At 61.1% G+C, this 13,110-nt stretch overlaps 1 protein-coding gene across 1 annotated transcript; it reads right to left on the bottom strand.

Annotated features, from left to right (window-relative positions):
- Positions 1-1,084: 1,084 nt before the first annotated feature.
- LOC119111112 (RING finger protein 44) lies at positions 1,085-12,553 on the bottom strand. The gene is made up of 7 exons (XM_037234939.1): positions 12,476-12,553; positions 8,419-8,568; positions 6,293-6,349; positions 5,997-6,125; positions 4,388-4,500; positions 3,748-4,192; positions 1,085-3,408 (listed from the first exon to the last, which is right to left on the bottom strand). The coding sequence occupies exons 1-7, from the start codon at positions 12,551-12,553 to the stop codon at positions 3,349-3,351; spliced, it is 1,032 nt and encodes a 343-aa protein (XP_037090834.1). The 3' UTR covers positions 1,085-3,348.
- Positions 12,554-13,110: the final 557 nt, after the last annotated feature.

Below are 13,110 nucleotides of genomic sequence, written 5' to 3'. Positions count from 1 at the left end.
GCGGTCTTCGGCCCCCAAACGAATGCAGGAAGTTTCCGGTGAGCTCTGAGCCTCAGAATTACGTCCGTGATTTGTGATGCGTTCAGCATTGCAGCCCATGCCCTTCGACGTTGTGTGGATGTTGTGAACTGGGGCGAGAGCAGGTCAGTTTTACTCACTAATGTGATATCTAAATCATTGGTGAAAGGTAGCGCAGTAATCTGCGGTCCGCACATATATACCCAGCGCAAGCTAACACACAGAATGGTTCACGCACCTGTGATCTGACCGATTCCAGCTGAAAGGATAGGTCCTGGCACTTGCTGTGACGCAGTTTATCTAGAAGTTATGCGGATGGCACGATTTCCGCCGAGCACAGCATGGGGTCATGCCGTGCGGGAGCGACTAAGCCCGCCCATGCCCGCTTCTCGTCCGGAGAAAAACTAAAATGCGTCATTTCTACAATGAAAAAGTCGTTCGTAACAAGGTCGCGACTTTTTAGCGTGGGCGTATGGGCCGATCGACAACGGCAGCTCAAGGGCGTGCAACAAGACGCGTGGGCGTGATAGCACCTGACCTCAGGCTAGCGTTCAGACGTATTAGAGGAAAGCTGGCTTTATATAGCATAGCATAGCTGAGACGATCATAGACGCACGCAACTGTAAGCAGATTAAGGCCCCCATGACCACTTGCCTGCATATGGGTCGCTGTTGAGATTAAGGTGGCCGTCCTTTGTATTCGCTGATGAAACGAGACGAAACAAAGCCATATATAATTGTCGTCCGCTAGTGAATAAATACGGAACTCGACGGGGTGTGCCAAAGTGGCGCCAGACCTCTGTTTCGTCATGAACAAGTCTGAGGACTTGCTCCGCAGCATCAGCCTCAATGGCGTCTCGTTGGCCTCTGCTTGTCTCCATATAAGCGCGGTAGGTAGGCAGCTGTGCGCTTATGGCAGCGGTTTAAATTGAGCTCCCACTCTAGGTCTGCTAATTACAATACGCTCGCTGTCATTTCCATCTCCTGTGATACGAATTAGTGAGACTGACGAAACACTTCGTCTTAATATTCTCTCATCGAACAACAACTCGCTCGTAAACGACAGAAGATTGTTTTTCACACCATTTATTTTAACAAAGTTGAGGCACAATACACATGATGGGATTGCTTAATGGAAAAATTTGTGGATGAATAATTAAGCCTTCTACTTCCTGCAACGCCTCAATGCCCAATAATCTGGCTAGCACTTGACACATGGCTGGTAGATACACACAAGACACGTAGGTTAGGAGTGGGCGGTGTGGGGAAGCGGGCTGCCCCGGCATAGCGCCTGCTCTCCAGCCGTCTATGGCACTACCCTAGTCCAGTCAGCGGATAGGCAGAGGCGGCGGCGCTGCTCCCAGACATAAGCGCATGTGTTAATCAACTGCCGCGTAACAGCATACGATAACTGGGTAAATTGAACTGTAACGAACTAGCCGGGCTGGTCAGCCGCGCACCGGCCTCGCCGACAACGGATTCCAGCGAACAAACCACCAGCGACAGTGCCTAAAATGAACTTTGTCGGTGCCTACGATAAGAGATGCTAACAAAACCGATTGTTGCGGTAACGCCCCCAACTAGCGCTTGAAACACCTCAGCCAACACAACTACAGGCAAAATAGGCGCCGACGTGTATACACGTAACATTACTGGACTTTAGAGAATATAATGGCACGCTGGACAACAAGAGATCATACGCGTGGCAACAGATAACGGGGTCGGTGGAACCGGATCTAGAGTTCGGCCACCAGCGAGCACCCTGCCCGTGCCACTGTGGGGGGGGGGGGGGGGGCGCACACGGGCCTTTGGTTAGTGGCAACAAAGCGACGATCACAGACAGTGCGCGCGCGCAGGGCCGGGTGCAGCGGAGGGCTGTGCGGCCAGCCCGTCGTCGGGGCGCCCACGGTTGGTCCCACGGAGAACACGACGGAAGACGGAGAGGGACGCAGCCCGGCAGCGGCGGCGCGGGGCCGGCGCGGCGGGCCGGGACAGGGACCGGCGACGGGGCGGGGACCGGCGCGCCTCGGGCCACACTCGCCGTCGCCGGCGGCCGGCGGCACGCGCCGTGGCAGCGAACGGCCAGGGGCGTCGCGCCGATCCCGGCACCCGGGCCACAGGTCGCCGCGGAGAGCGCCCGGCGGAGTGTGGAGACGGAGGGCGGTCGGCTGATCGCCTCCGGACAGAGGGCCGGCGAGGTTCGTGCCGTAAAAAGAGAGCGGGATTGTGGGCACAGTTGGCCAGGGGACGGCAAGCTCTAAAACGTAACAAGGCAGCCAAGCCCGTCCAAAGAGAGAGAACAAAGCAATTAGGCTAAAAATAACGCCCCGCCCGCGCCAGAATCCCAGTGCACCCGACAGGCCCGGAGCAAAGGCCACGCCCGGGTCAACCGAAGACCAGATCGGCACCGCCCGCGTCCACCCCGTCTAACAGAACGCCACGAGCGTGCTGCGCCGCGTGGGCGGCGGCCACGGCGGCGTGTGCACCAGAAGATCGATCGCCCAGAACTGGGAGTACGTGGTGACCTAACAAAACGGCACACTGACAAGCGGGCCGCGCGGACACACGCACACAAGACCATCGGCATCTACGACTTGAGCACAACGCGGTACGACATGACAAAGCGCCTGAGTTACATGGATGTTACGTATTACACACTAACACGCGCGTGTGGACACACACAGGCAAACGCACAAGCACACACAGACACAAAGACACAATGCACACCCTCCCACTCATCGCACATTCACACACCACCCACCTACGCATCCACCCATTCATTCATTCATTCATTCATTCATCCATCCATTCATTCATTCATTCATCCAGCCACTTTCTTCCTCAGCAGTCACACGCCCACTCACTCCCCACCTCCTGCCATAAGGCCTTTTGTACACTTAGCGCGGGAGACGTGATTGACAGGGGCATTATGCAGTGGGCAGCGGCCGAGCCGGGCCGGGCCGGACCGGCCGGGGTGGGGTGGAAGGAGTGCAGGGTGGCGCCCGGCCTCACTCGGCCGGCGCTGAGGTGCGGGCGGCGCGGCCGGCGCACCCCGCACGGCGCCGCGCACACGTTACAAAAGTGACACACTCGGGCGAGATTATTGCAATGTTGTTGGGTGGAATGCTGCGTGCGAAGGCGGGCCGGGGACGGCAGGCGGAGCGCTGCGCCGCCCCGCCGGCGCGGGGGCCGCTGCGGGCCGCCCGGGCCGCACGCTACGGTAGCACACGACACACAGGCGGGGCGCTACCGGACAGCTAGCACACGGCGCGGAAGCGGCGGACAGGGCGTCACAGCTGGCGGTCGGCGCGGCCGGCGCCGGACGCGCGCTCTACGCGGCGGCGAAGTAGCTGGACGCGTCGCCGCGACAGATGGGGCAGGTGCGGTTCGTCTGGGGAGAGCGCAGCAGCCGGTCAGACATCTCCGCAACAGCGACGGCGCTCCGTGATCCAATCCGGACTGGGCGATCACAAACCACTCACTGAGTCCGAACAAACCTCCATTACATTACCTAAGCATTTCATCGATACTTTTCCAGGTGTGGGGGAGGGGGGGGGGGTATTGCAGGGAACAGTTATCATTACATCAATACTAGGACCCAATTAAAGACACACACTCATCAAAATGTGTTACATACACAACGGACGCACACGAGAAGTGATCACGCAAACACATCACGATCACTCACCACCGCCATCATCCGAGGATCTCGCGGCGCCGGCCAACTCACCTTGAGCCACTTGTCGACGCACTTGGTGTGGAACTCGTGGCTGCAGGGCAGCACGCGCAGGGTCTGCCTGCTCTCGAAGTCGCACATGCAGACAACGCAGGAGGTGAGGTCCGAGTTGTGCGTGTCGGCGTTGAAGCGGTAGCTGGGCAGCTGGTCCACCTCGGCCTTGCTCAGGCCGCGCGGCTTGGCCTCGCCCAGTCGCTCTGCCAGCGTCAGCAGCGCCTCGTAGTTCTCCGTCTCGGCGTTACCGGCCGGCAGCTCGGTCGGCCCGTACGCCGACACGCTGCCCGGGCTGTTCAGCATCGCCAGGAACTGCAGCAGGAACGGCGTGTACGGCGTCGGGTGCGACGTGGGCACCACCAGGCTGCGGATGTGGCGACGCGGCAGCGGCGCGGCCGGCGGCGGTGGTGGCGGCGGCGGAGGAGGCGGTGGCGGCGGTGGCGCCGGCGGTCGCCGGCTGGAGGCCGTCGGCCGCCGCAGACGGTGGCCGCCGTGCGCCAGGTGCGCAGCCAGCTCCAGCTGCGCCGCCCGCGAGTCACCACCAGGCGGCAGCACGCTCGCCGGCGGCATCGGCAGCGGCGCGTGCGCCTGGTGCTGATGCTGGTGCTGATGCTGGTGCTGGTGCTGGTGGTGGTGGTACGGGTGCTGGTGCTGGTGTTGGTGTGGCGGAGGTGAGGCATGCTGCTGCATCGGCATCATCCGCGGCAGCGCCACCATGTTGGAGCGCCCCGCCAGGAAGTCGCTGTCCGGCCGCTGCCAAGGAAAGGGAATGGCGTTTCAGTTTCAATCGCCATCTTTGGGGATGTAACACTGGCTGCGAAAACACAGCGGCACACATTTATTTGGCCGTAACCAATCGGTAGATGAAATTGTCTTACAATAAAACATATGGATTGCGCGGAAAACGTTATGGTTACAGTCCTACAAAAACTACCAGTGCAATGGCTGGACGTGACGTGTAACCATGTCCATTCCACACAGCGAGAACATTTCTTTCTCGACTTGCTTTTCACCAAATATCTGTCCTTCGCTACGCTATTCAAAACTAGCGAAGACTCGCTATTAGGTCCACCCTTGAGAAGGGCGGTCCCAAGATGGATGACTGAGAAATATGGAGCTTTATCGTCGTTCGGGTTAAGGCACGATCGCCGCTGGTACAGCGTCGGTTGCTTTTTCGTTCAGACCCGCCGAAAGTCATCGCCAAAGTCACTATGTTCGGTCAACGGAAGTTACGAGTCGGGGGCCAGGGATTGGTGATCCAGCTCTGAAAAGGCCCGGAGAATTCGCGCATTGTTTAGTAACAAACGGAAAAGAACGGACACGTAAATCCTCTCCAACCCGTCTCCTTCTAAGGCTTAGCAGAAAGAACACATCCCTCCCCCTGTTCACCAACAAGACTTTTCATCTAAAACAGCTTGCAGAGTAAATGACAACCACTCCGGTAGTATTTCCAATTCACATAGGTCTATAGCCTTGATAAAGTGAGTATATTGCATCCCTTTTTATCTTTGCTTCTAATCGGAAACAAAACAGAAACAACTACCCCAGGCTACGCAATTTGTTTTGATCGACGTCTAAACTATCATATAAAAGCCCATATGGCATTGGCTGACGGTTTCACGAAAATACGACATTGTTGACAGCGCCGCACACGGTGCGCAACTGCGCACATTCTAGCACATTGATTCGATGAAGGCATATGGACGGCGCGCTGACAGTGAACAACTGGCAGGTGATATTGCCTGCCCCTGAACGCGTGACTGCCGGCGCACAACAGAGGCAAGGCTCACAAATTACCGGCGTATTTGGGGGACCGGCTGTCGTCGCCGGACACGGGCGTGGCAATAACACGCCAGTGTCAGCCGACCGCCGGCTGCCGTTTGTGGTGAACCGCGCCACTCGGCGGGGGCAGCACGCGAGGCCCACTTCCCGGGGTCTCCAGCGGTGGTAACCAGCGAGAGGTGACATCACTGCATCGGATCTACATGCATCTACGGCTGGCACGGCCGCGGCCAACCTGGCCACTGCAGTGTACAACACCGGCAACTTTGCCTACCCTTTCAGTTGGTCTGCAAGGGAACGCCAGGGTATGCATCTTTTCTCAGTCACTGAGCCAGAAGGTAGGAAAGAATGCTCTCCGTTCCTCTCCGATACGAAAAACACTTGGTGGCAAAAGCGCCCTCCACGCCCGACACCGCGCCCGGCTCGAGCCGCAGGGAGCTGCGCGCGGCCGAAGCGGGCCCTCTCACCTGGTTGAGGTGGGGCCGTGTCTGGAAGTGGGCCTGGCCCATGGTGTTGGCGTTCATGTGCGCCTGGGGCGGCACCTGACCGTGGAACGCGGCGTACGGCGGCGGCAGGCACGCGCCGATCTGTGGCACCTGGCGAGACACGGCACTGTCACGAGGCGGCCCACGCGGACGACGGCGGGGCAGGCCCGCGCCGATCCGTGGCACCTGGCGGGACACGGCACTGTCACGAGGCGGCCCACGCGGACGACGGCGGGGCAGGCACGCGCCGATCTGTGGCACCTGGCGAGACACGGCACTGTCACGAGGCGGCCCACGCCGACGACGGCGGGCAGGCACGCGCCGATCTGTGGCACCTGGCGGGACACGGCACTGTCACGAGGCGGCCCACGCGGACGACGGCGGGGCAGGCACGCGCCGATCTGTGGCACCTGGCGGGACACGGCACTGTCACGAGGCGGCCCACGCGGACGACGGCGGGGCAGGCCCGCGCCGATCTGTGGCACCTGGCGAGACAAGGCACTGTCACGAGGCGGCCAACGCGGACGACGGCGGGGCAGGCCCGCGCCGATCTGTGGCACCTGGCGAGACAAGGCACTGTCACGAGGCGGCCAACGCGGACGACGGCGGGGCAGGCCCGCGCCGATCTGTGGCACCTGGCGGGACACGGCACTGTCACGAGGCGGCCCACGCGGACGACGGCGGGGCGGCCGACACGAGCGGGAACACGGCCCCCACAGCGTACCACATACACACCAGCCGATGGGTCAAACTGAAGACAACTGCGGACGCCGGGCGCATAACCGACGGACAGTCATGCGGATGCTAACTGCCGGAGGAGAGAGCCAAGACCACTCCATAACCGGGGGCTGACAACACGGGAATGGGGAAGGGGGAGACGCAGCGTTCTCCGGGGGCCATAAGTCTCCGTCAGGTGGCACGTCTGATGGCGTAACGAGAGCAGAAAACGCGGAAAACAGTGCGTGCTGAAGATGCACGGCCTACACTAATGACACGCCACATCATATCAGAGTCCAAGTCTGTCGCATTATGGGACCCGCCGGCCATTCAACAGACAAGGCCATGGCGCATAGAGTTACAGGTACGCAGCGTTTCGTGATGTCGTCGTCATTGGCGAATTCTCAGAGATGACACATATCGACTTGTAGCGTCTGATACATTTCTTGCACAATGACAGTGATCATGCTTGCAATGTGAGAATATAAATTTATTTACATTTCTACATACGCCTCAAGATGTCAAGTCTATTATAAAGACTATGAAAGTCTACAGAAGCGTCTATGAAAATGACTAGTTAACAGACAAGAGCGTCATTCGTCATTTTCACTAATGATCATTCATCCGGTTATGTTTAAATGCGGGTGCGTACAATCGAAGAAGGCCCACTGATTTTACAGACAGCACAAACACAAGACTTAATATAATTTAGACAACAGTTTCAAAACTTCACCTCATGAGGTGAGCATAAGATAGCTATCATCATACAACATTGTTTAAATGGACAGACCGTTTTCCTATGACATCACTTGTACACGCACCTCATCACAAACACACTGGGCTTGGTCCGAACCGAGAAAAGACAGGGATGAGGATTTCTGCAGTAACATGGAGGTCATGGCGTCTCAGAATGGGCAGGTATAATGTTTAGAGGATGCGAAACTTGAGGTAAAAGAAGAAGAAAACGAGACAAGGAGACGAAGCAAGGAGCTGGCATTTGGGAGAATGGCGCCAGTGGTTTGACCACAAAGCGCTGTTGATCCGAGCAGGCGAGACACGTAGTCAACATACAGGGGGATAGCTGGTATTCCGACAAAGGAATGGGTGGCGCTCCGGGCAGAGCGACCTGGTAGCTCGGATAGAAGTGCCCAAGACCTGTGAGGACCAAGGACGCGGATGTCTGGTGTTTGGACGGAGGGATGTGGTGGTCTGGACAGAGATGTGGTAGTCCAGAGAGTGATCTGGCGGTCCGGACAGAGGGATGTGGTGATCCGCTCAGAGGGCTGTGGTGGTCCAGACGGAGGCATGCGATGATCTAGACAGAGGGATGCGGCGGTGCACACAGACGATACCGGCGCCTGCCTTGGCAACGGAAGTGAACGGCGCGGGGTAACCGGCAGCGTCCAGCGGCGTGGGGCCCGGCCTGGCTGGCAGGGGCTGATCACGGGCCAGGCTATTTGTGACTCCACACACTGCTGAGTAACGACGCCACCGCGCGCGCGCGCGGGGGGGGGGGGTCCGCCAGCTGGCAGAGCGCGGCGCCAGCGGCGGCGGCCGTGGAGCCGGCGCGGCGGCGCCTCCTCCGGGCTCCGCCGTCCTCCGCCGCCGCCCCAGCTGCTGCCGACGCTGCCGACGCTGGCGAAGATGCCGGCGCAGCACCGGCGGTGGCCGCCTCGACAGCGCCTACCTGGCAGGTGCCGGCGAAGTGCGGTCCGCCGCAGAACATCTGGCACGGCTGGAGGTGGGACGGCGCGCCGGCGCACATCGGCAGGTGGTGGTGGCCCGAGTACAGAGGCACGTGCTGAGACGTGAAGCCCAGCGGCATCGGCACCGGCACCTGCCGACCAAGGGAGAGACGGCGTCACAGCCAGGTCTGAGGACAGACCACAAGACACGGGGAGGCGCGGCATACAGCACATGGGACCGGCGCTCTCTGTCCACTTAAATGCATTTGTCATGCATCACAAGATCGCGTTTCCTTACCGATGAAACAGTTGCCATTTTCGACAGGCGATGGGCAGAAAAAAACTGAAACAATGCAACGCGGAACCAACAGATTGTCCACAAAAGCCCCGTGGTGGGGCGGTGCAGGACGGCACGTGGCCCCGCCGGCGACAGCCACGAAACCACACAGCCGTCACAAGGCTGGATGTCGAACAGAGAGGGAGGGCGATCGCATGTCGCACCCAATCAGCAGCAGGTCCGGTGCGGGCCGCGCCCCGCCGCGCCAGGGCGACGGGCCGTCATGGATTGTCGGCTGCCGCTACCGGCCGCTCGACACGGCGCGCCGCCCGATGATGGGGTGCGGCACGTACCGGGGCGGCGAGGGACAATCATGGCACGCCACCGACCGACCCTTCGTCACTGCCCCCACCCCGCCCTGACGTCAACAGAGATCGGACAAATGACGTCATCAGGGGACCAGTGACGCTCCCACGGTGGGGTCAATGCGCCACAGCCGGAGTCGAAGAGACCCAGTCGAGTGTGGGTAGGTGAGAGTGGTTCGGTTAGGTGAACTCGATCGCGCAGGCTTCCCGGACCTTAAGTACTTAGTTTCACTAGGCACTAGTGCGATCCCCCTGAGTCACTCCAGTCCCACTCCCAGACTGAGTCAGCCAACCGTTTGCCGAGTCTGGACTGATTCATTTCATACGTTCCAATTCCGGAATGACGCATTCTACAGCTTCCGGTCTCATAATGAGTCATTACGTAACTTTCGGTGTCAGTTCGAACTGCCATCTGTCGTAGCCGGCCTCCCGCAGTGTTGCACATGGCTGCGTCCGGGTGTGTGGCTGCTCTATACAGCTCCAGGCTACGCCACACGCCTCCCTCGGCAGAGACGCAATGCGCCGGCTCACTTCGCCTGAGGCTGCTCGAACCAGAGTCTGTCGCCGGTTCTCCCCTGGCGGTGGCCTGAGCGGTCCGCTCGGGGAGTCTGTTGTTTATGCATGGCATCACGGCTCGGCCAGACTGCACGCGCCATTCCGTGCCATCGACGCGAATGCCTCTGCTGCATAAACCCCCAAACTTGGTGCACCAAAAGGTCCGCTCACATATTGGTCCTTGCTATGGATTCTGTTGGCGGGCCTCAAATGAATTCCCGACCGTCGACCGCGGTCGGTCGACGGTCAAACGCGACCCGTCGATTTCCCGACCTGGCTCAGCTGCTGCCACTGATCGACCCGGCAGCAAGCCCTCTTCGCCGAGAACGGGTCTCGTCGGACACGGCTCTCCAGACCAGGATTCAGCCTGCATTTCATTTCTTTTCTGCATTTCCAGACCTGAACTTAACCCAGCGCCTGCTATAGAGGCCGGCACTAATGGCGCGGCGCGCCTCTCACTCGCCGCGTCCGGTCCCAGGCGGGTACGCCAGCTGACACGATTGGCTCAATCACGGCGGCTCACGTGACCACTATCGGTCCGTGTTTCTCGAGGCCGCCGACCGAGTCGTTCAGCTCTTGGACAGCGATGTTGCGCCGGGTCAGAAGCGCAGCAGTCTGCAGGGTGAATGTCGGGTCCGTCGTCCCGACCAGGAGCGTAGGTTCGCAAAGTGAGCTGGAGGGTTGAACAGTTAAATATTGCTTTGCCTGCCTAGATACACCAACGAACGAATTTCTTCCCGCATTTGGCACAATTTTTCTCAGAATTGGGGGGGGGGGGCTAGAGCCCAAGTTGGAGTGATGGGGCTAAAAACCCCTCCCCCAACTGAAAAGGAGACTACGCCCCTGGTCCCCACACTAACGGGATTGAGGTTCACGACCGTTAGAGCAACCGTGCTGAAGTTCCCTACACGGAATGGCCAGACCACGCGACGCTATCTGCCAACCGCTACACAAAACAGCCGTCGCCAAGCTCCGTCGTCTCAATCAATCAAGGTAAAATCAATACCAACACCGAACAGCTGACCGCAAGAGGCCTTGAGAGGGAGTGAAGACCCGTCTGTAAGACCGGCGCCGGAGCCTAGCATGAGGATTTTTCAGGACCAGTCAGGCACCCACCGCATGCCAGGTCACGACGAAGCGATCAGAACCGGCAATCTTCCCACCCGCAGATACCGCCTGTATCGACCACATAGCGGGCCGGTAGAGGGCGGCGTGGCCCGCCGAGCGGCACACGCGCCCTGCAGGCCAGGCCGATCGCCAACCGGTGCTGATGTCTGCGGGCCGGGCCGGGGCCCAAGCTCTCGGATCCCACATCCCGCTACATATAGTCCGTCTTTGTGCGGCAAAGCACGTGGGGCTCGGGCCGCTCGCCAGCCACCGACTGCCTTTGTCTGGTGGGCCACAAGCCCTGGGATCTCAAAACCTGCCACCTAGTCAGCATTTGTGACGTGAGGCACGACCACGGGATTCAAAAACTCCCGGAAAAATAGGTACTGAGTAAGCGCGTTACTTATCTCATATTTCCCTTTACCTGGGGGTTTACTCAACAAGGACGCCGGTGTGCCAGCAGTCTAGCAGTGCTCGTCCACTCGTCGCCAGGTGTACCGGACCGGGCCTCGTGAGGCAGCGCAGTGAAGCACCGGCCTGCGGCTCCACGCCCCGCCGGCCGCGGGCCGTACCCGTGCCCGGTGAGGCTCGGCAGCCCGCCGCCAGCAGCCGGTCTTTGTGCGGCCGCCCACGTGGTGCGGGGTCGGGCCCGGCTCGATGAGTCAGGCGCGGCGCGGCGGGGCCAGCTGACGCCGCCGTGACGTACAGCGGCCGGCTCTGCGGCCAGGGCGCACGGCGCGCGCCGCCAACGCCAACAGCCCGTACGTAAACAGCGCCCGCACGGCAAACACGTCAAAAATATCGGCCCGCGTCCGCCCGGCCGCCGCACACAGCCGGATCCGGTGCCGGGCAGGGCCTCCTCCGCCCGCACGGCCGCCGCACACAGCCGGGTCCGGTGCCGGGCAGGGCCTCCTCCGCCCGCACGGCCGCTGCACACAGCCGGGTCCGGTCCCGGCCAGGGCCTCCTCCGCCCGCACGGCCGCCGCACACAGCCGGGTCCGGTCCCGGGCAGGGCCTCCTCCGCCCGCACGGGCAGCCTCCGGCCGCGGCCCAGCTGTCGCCATGCCGTCACAGACGCGCGCCGACTTTGTCTCAAGGCAAACAGAGGTGTTCGTCGAAACGTGGGACGACGTATAAGATTACCAGCAAACTTTGAATTACCGTTGCAATAATTACTAGCTCTCCTGGACAACAGATGGGTTATGTACTCGTTTTGAATTCATGCTCAGTCCTTGCAGGCATCGTCCTGTAACCCAGGCTGTGCATCAGTTTGCAGCTCCGTCAGTCAGTCCCCCTCCTCTGCTCTCCTCTGCTCCCCTCGCCCCCGGCCTCTCCCACCGTCCGCCAGCAGCAGCAGTCATCGACTCTCGCCGCTGGCTGGTCTCCGATAGCGTGCGGCCACCTCGTTACGGGCCATATCACGCCATATCGGCTTCCTCAAGGTACAACGCACCGCGGGGGATAATCGCGTCGCTGGTGACCACTTGAAGGAGACCCCCATTACAAGTGCGACTGAACTTATACAGGCCAGCTCTGAACATACACACCACATCGGGCCCGGCCATGCAGCCTCACCTCTGACAGCTATGTCAACAAACCGGCACAATCCCCGCCCGGCGCGGCCAGCACCACTCCCCATGTGCCATCCATTGCCCTCGCCCTCCCACCACGCAGCCCACCCGGCACACAGATCCCTGCCTGGACGCGTTGAGCCCCGCTCCCGAGCCGCGGCCACAGCGCGCGTGACAGCCTCACCGGCAGGCAGATGATCATGGCGTCGGCCGCCGGCCACACGGCGAGCCGGTCCGCGTCGAGCCGGGCGCGGACGATCATCGCTGGCGGCGCGGCCCGCTGCCGCAGACCCGTGCGACACTCACCGGCACGCAGAGCATCATGGCGGCGGCGGCGACGGCAGCGGCGGCGGCGGTCGGCGGCCGCGCGCGGCTGCGTGCGGCGGCGCCCACAGCGCGCGTCGTATTGAGCGGCCCGGCCGGCCGGCCGCGCCGGCCGCCGGCGCCGTACAAAGGCACAAAAGAGCGGCGCGCGCCGCCGCCGCCGCCGCTGCCAGGTCGATCGACGCACGGTCCGGGCCGCTGGCGGAAAAAGCGCCACCGGCAGACGGCGCCGCGTGCCCGGCCGTGCTGCAGCCAGCTCGGGGCGGCGGCGCGCGGCGCGCTGCAGCCAGCCCGGGAAGCGCTCACGCCGCCGCTGACCGGGCGGCCGCGCACGTGTTGATCGCTCTGGTGTGGCGACTGGTCCGCCTCTGCTGAACTAGGACTGGCGCGGTGCAAATTAACGGCAACTGGGACGGAGCGGACCTTTTCACTATATTTACCCATTGGAACGTGTGCCATTGACGCACGAATGGATGCCTTCCGCGTCACTTTTAA

This window comes from Pollicipes pollicipes, unplaced genomic scaffold (assembly GCF_011947565.3).
Source record: "Pollicipes pollicipes isolate AB1234 unplaced genomic scaffold, Ppol_2.1 Scaffold_7261;HRSCAF=8764_pilon_pilon_pilon, whole genome shotgun sequence".
NCBI lineage: Eukaryota > Metazoa > Arthropoda > Thecostraca > Pollicipedomorpha > Pollicipedidae > Pollicipes > Pollicipes pollicipes.
Note: the sequence above shows the minus strand (reverse complement) of the source record. Positions and strands in the feature narration are given on the sequence as shown.

What these genes read in the sequence shown, in the direction of transcription:
- LOC119111112 (XM_037234939.1), bottom strand. Translation starts at nt 12,553, where the DNA reads ATGATCGTCCGCGCCCGGCTCGACGCGGACCGGCTCGCCGTGTGGCCG. An exon ending in GCGTGGGCCGCCTCGTGACA is followed by an intron (nt 6,126 to 6,292) that starts GTGCCGTGTCTC and finishes GTGTCTCGCCAG; the next exon opens with GTGCCACAGATCGGCGCGTG. An exon ending in GCGTCGACAAGTGGCTCAAG is followed by an intron (nt 3,409 to 3,747) that starts GTGAGTTGGCCG and finishes CGCTCTCCCCAG; the next exon opens with ACGAACCGCACCTGCCCCAT.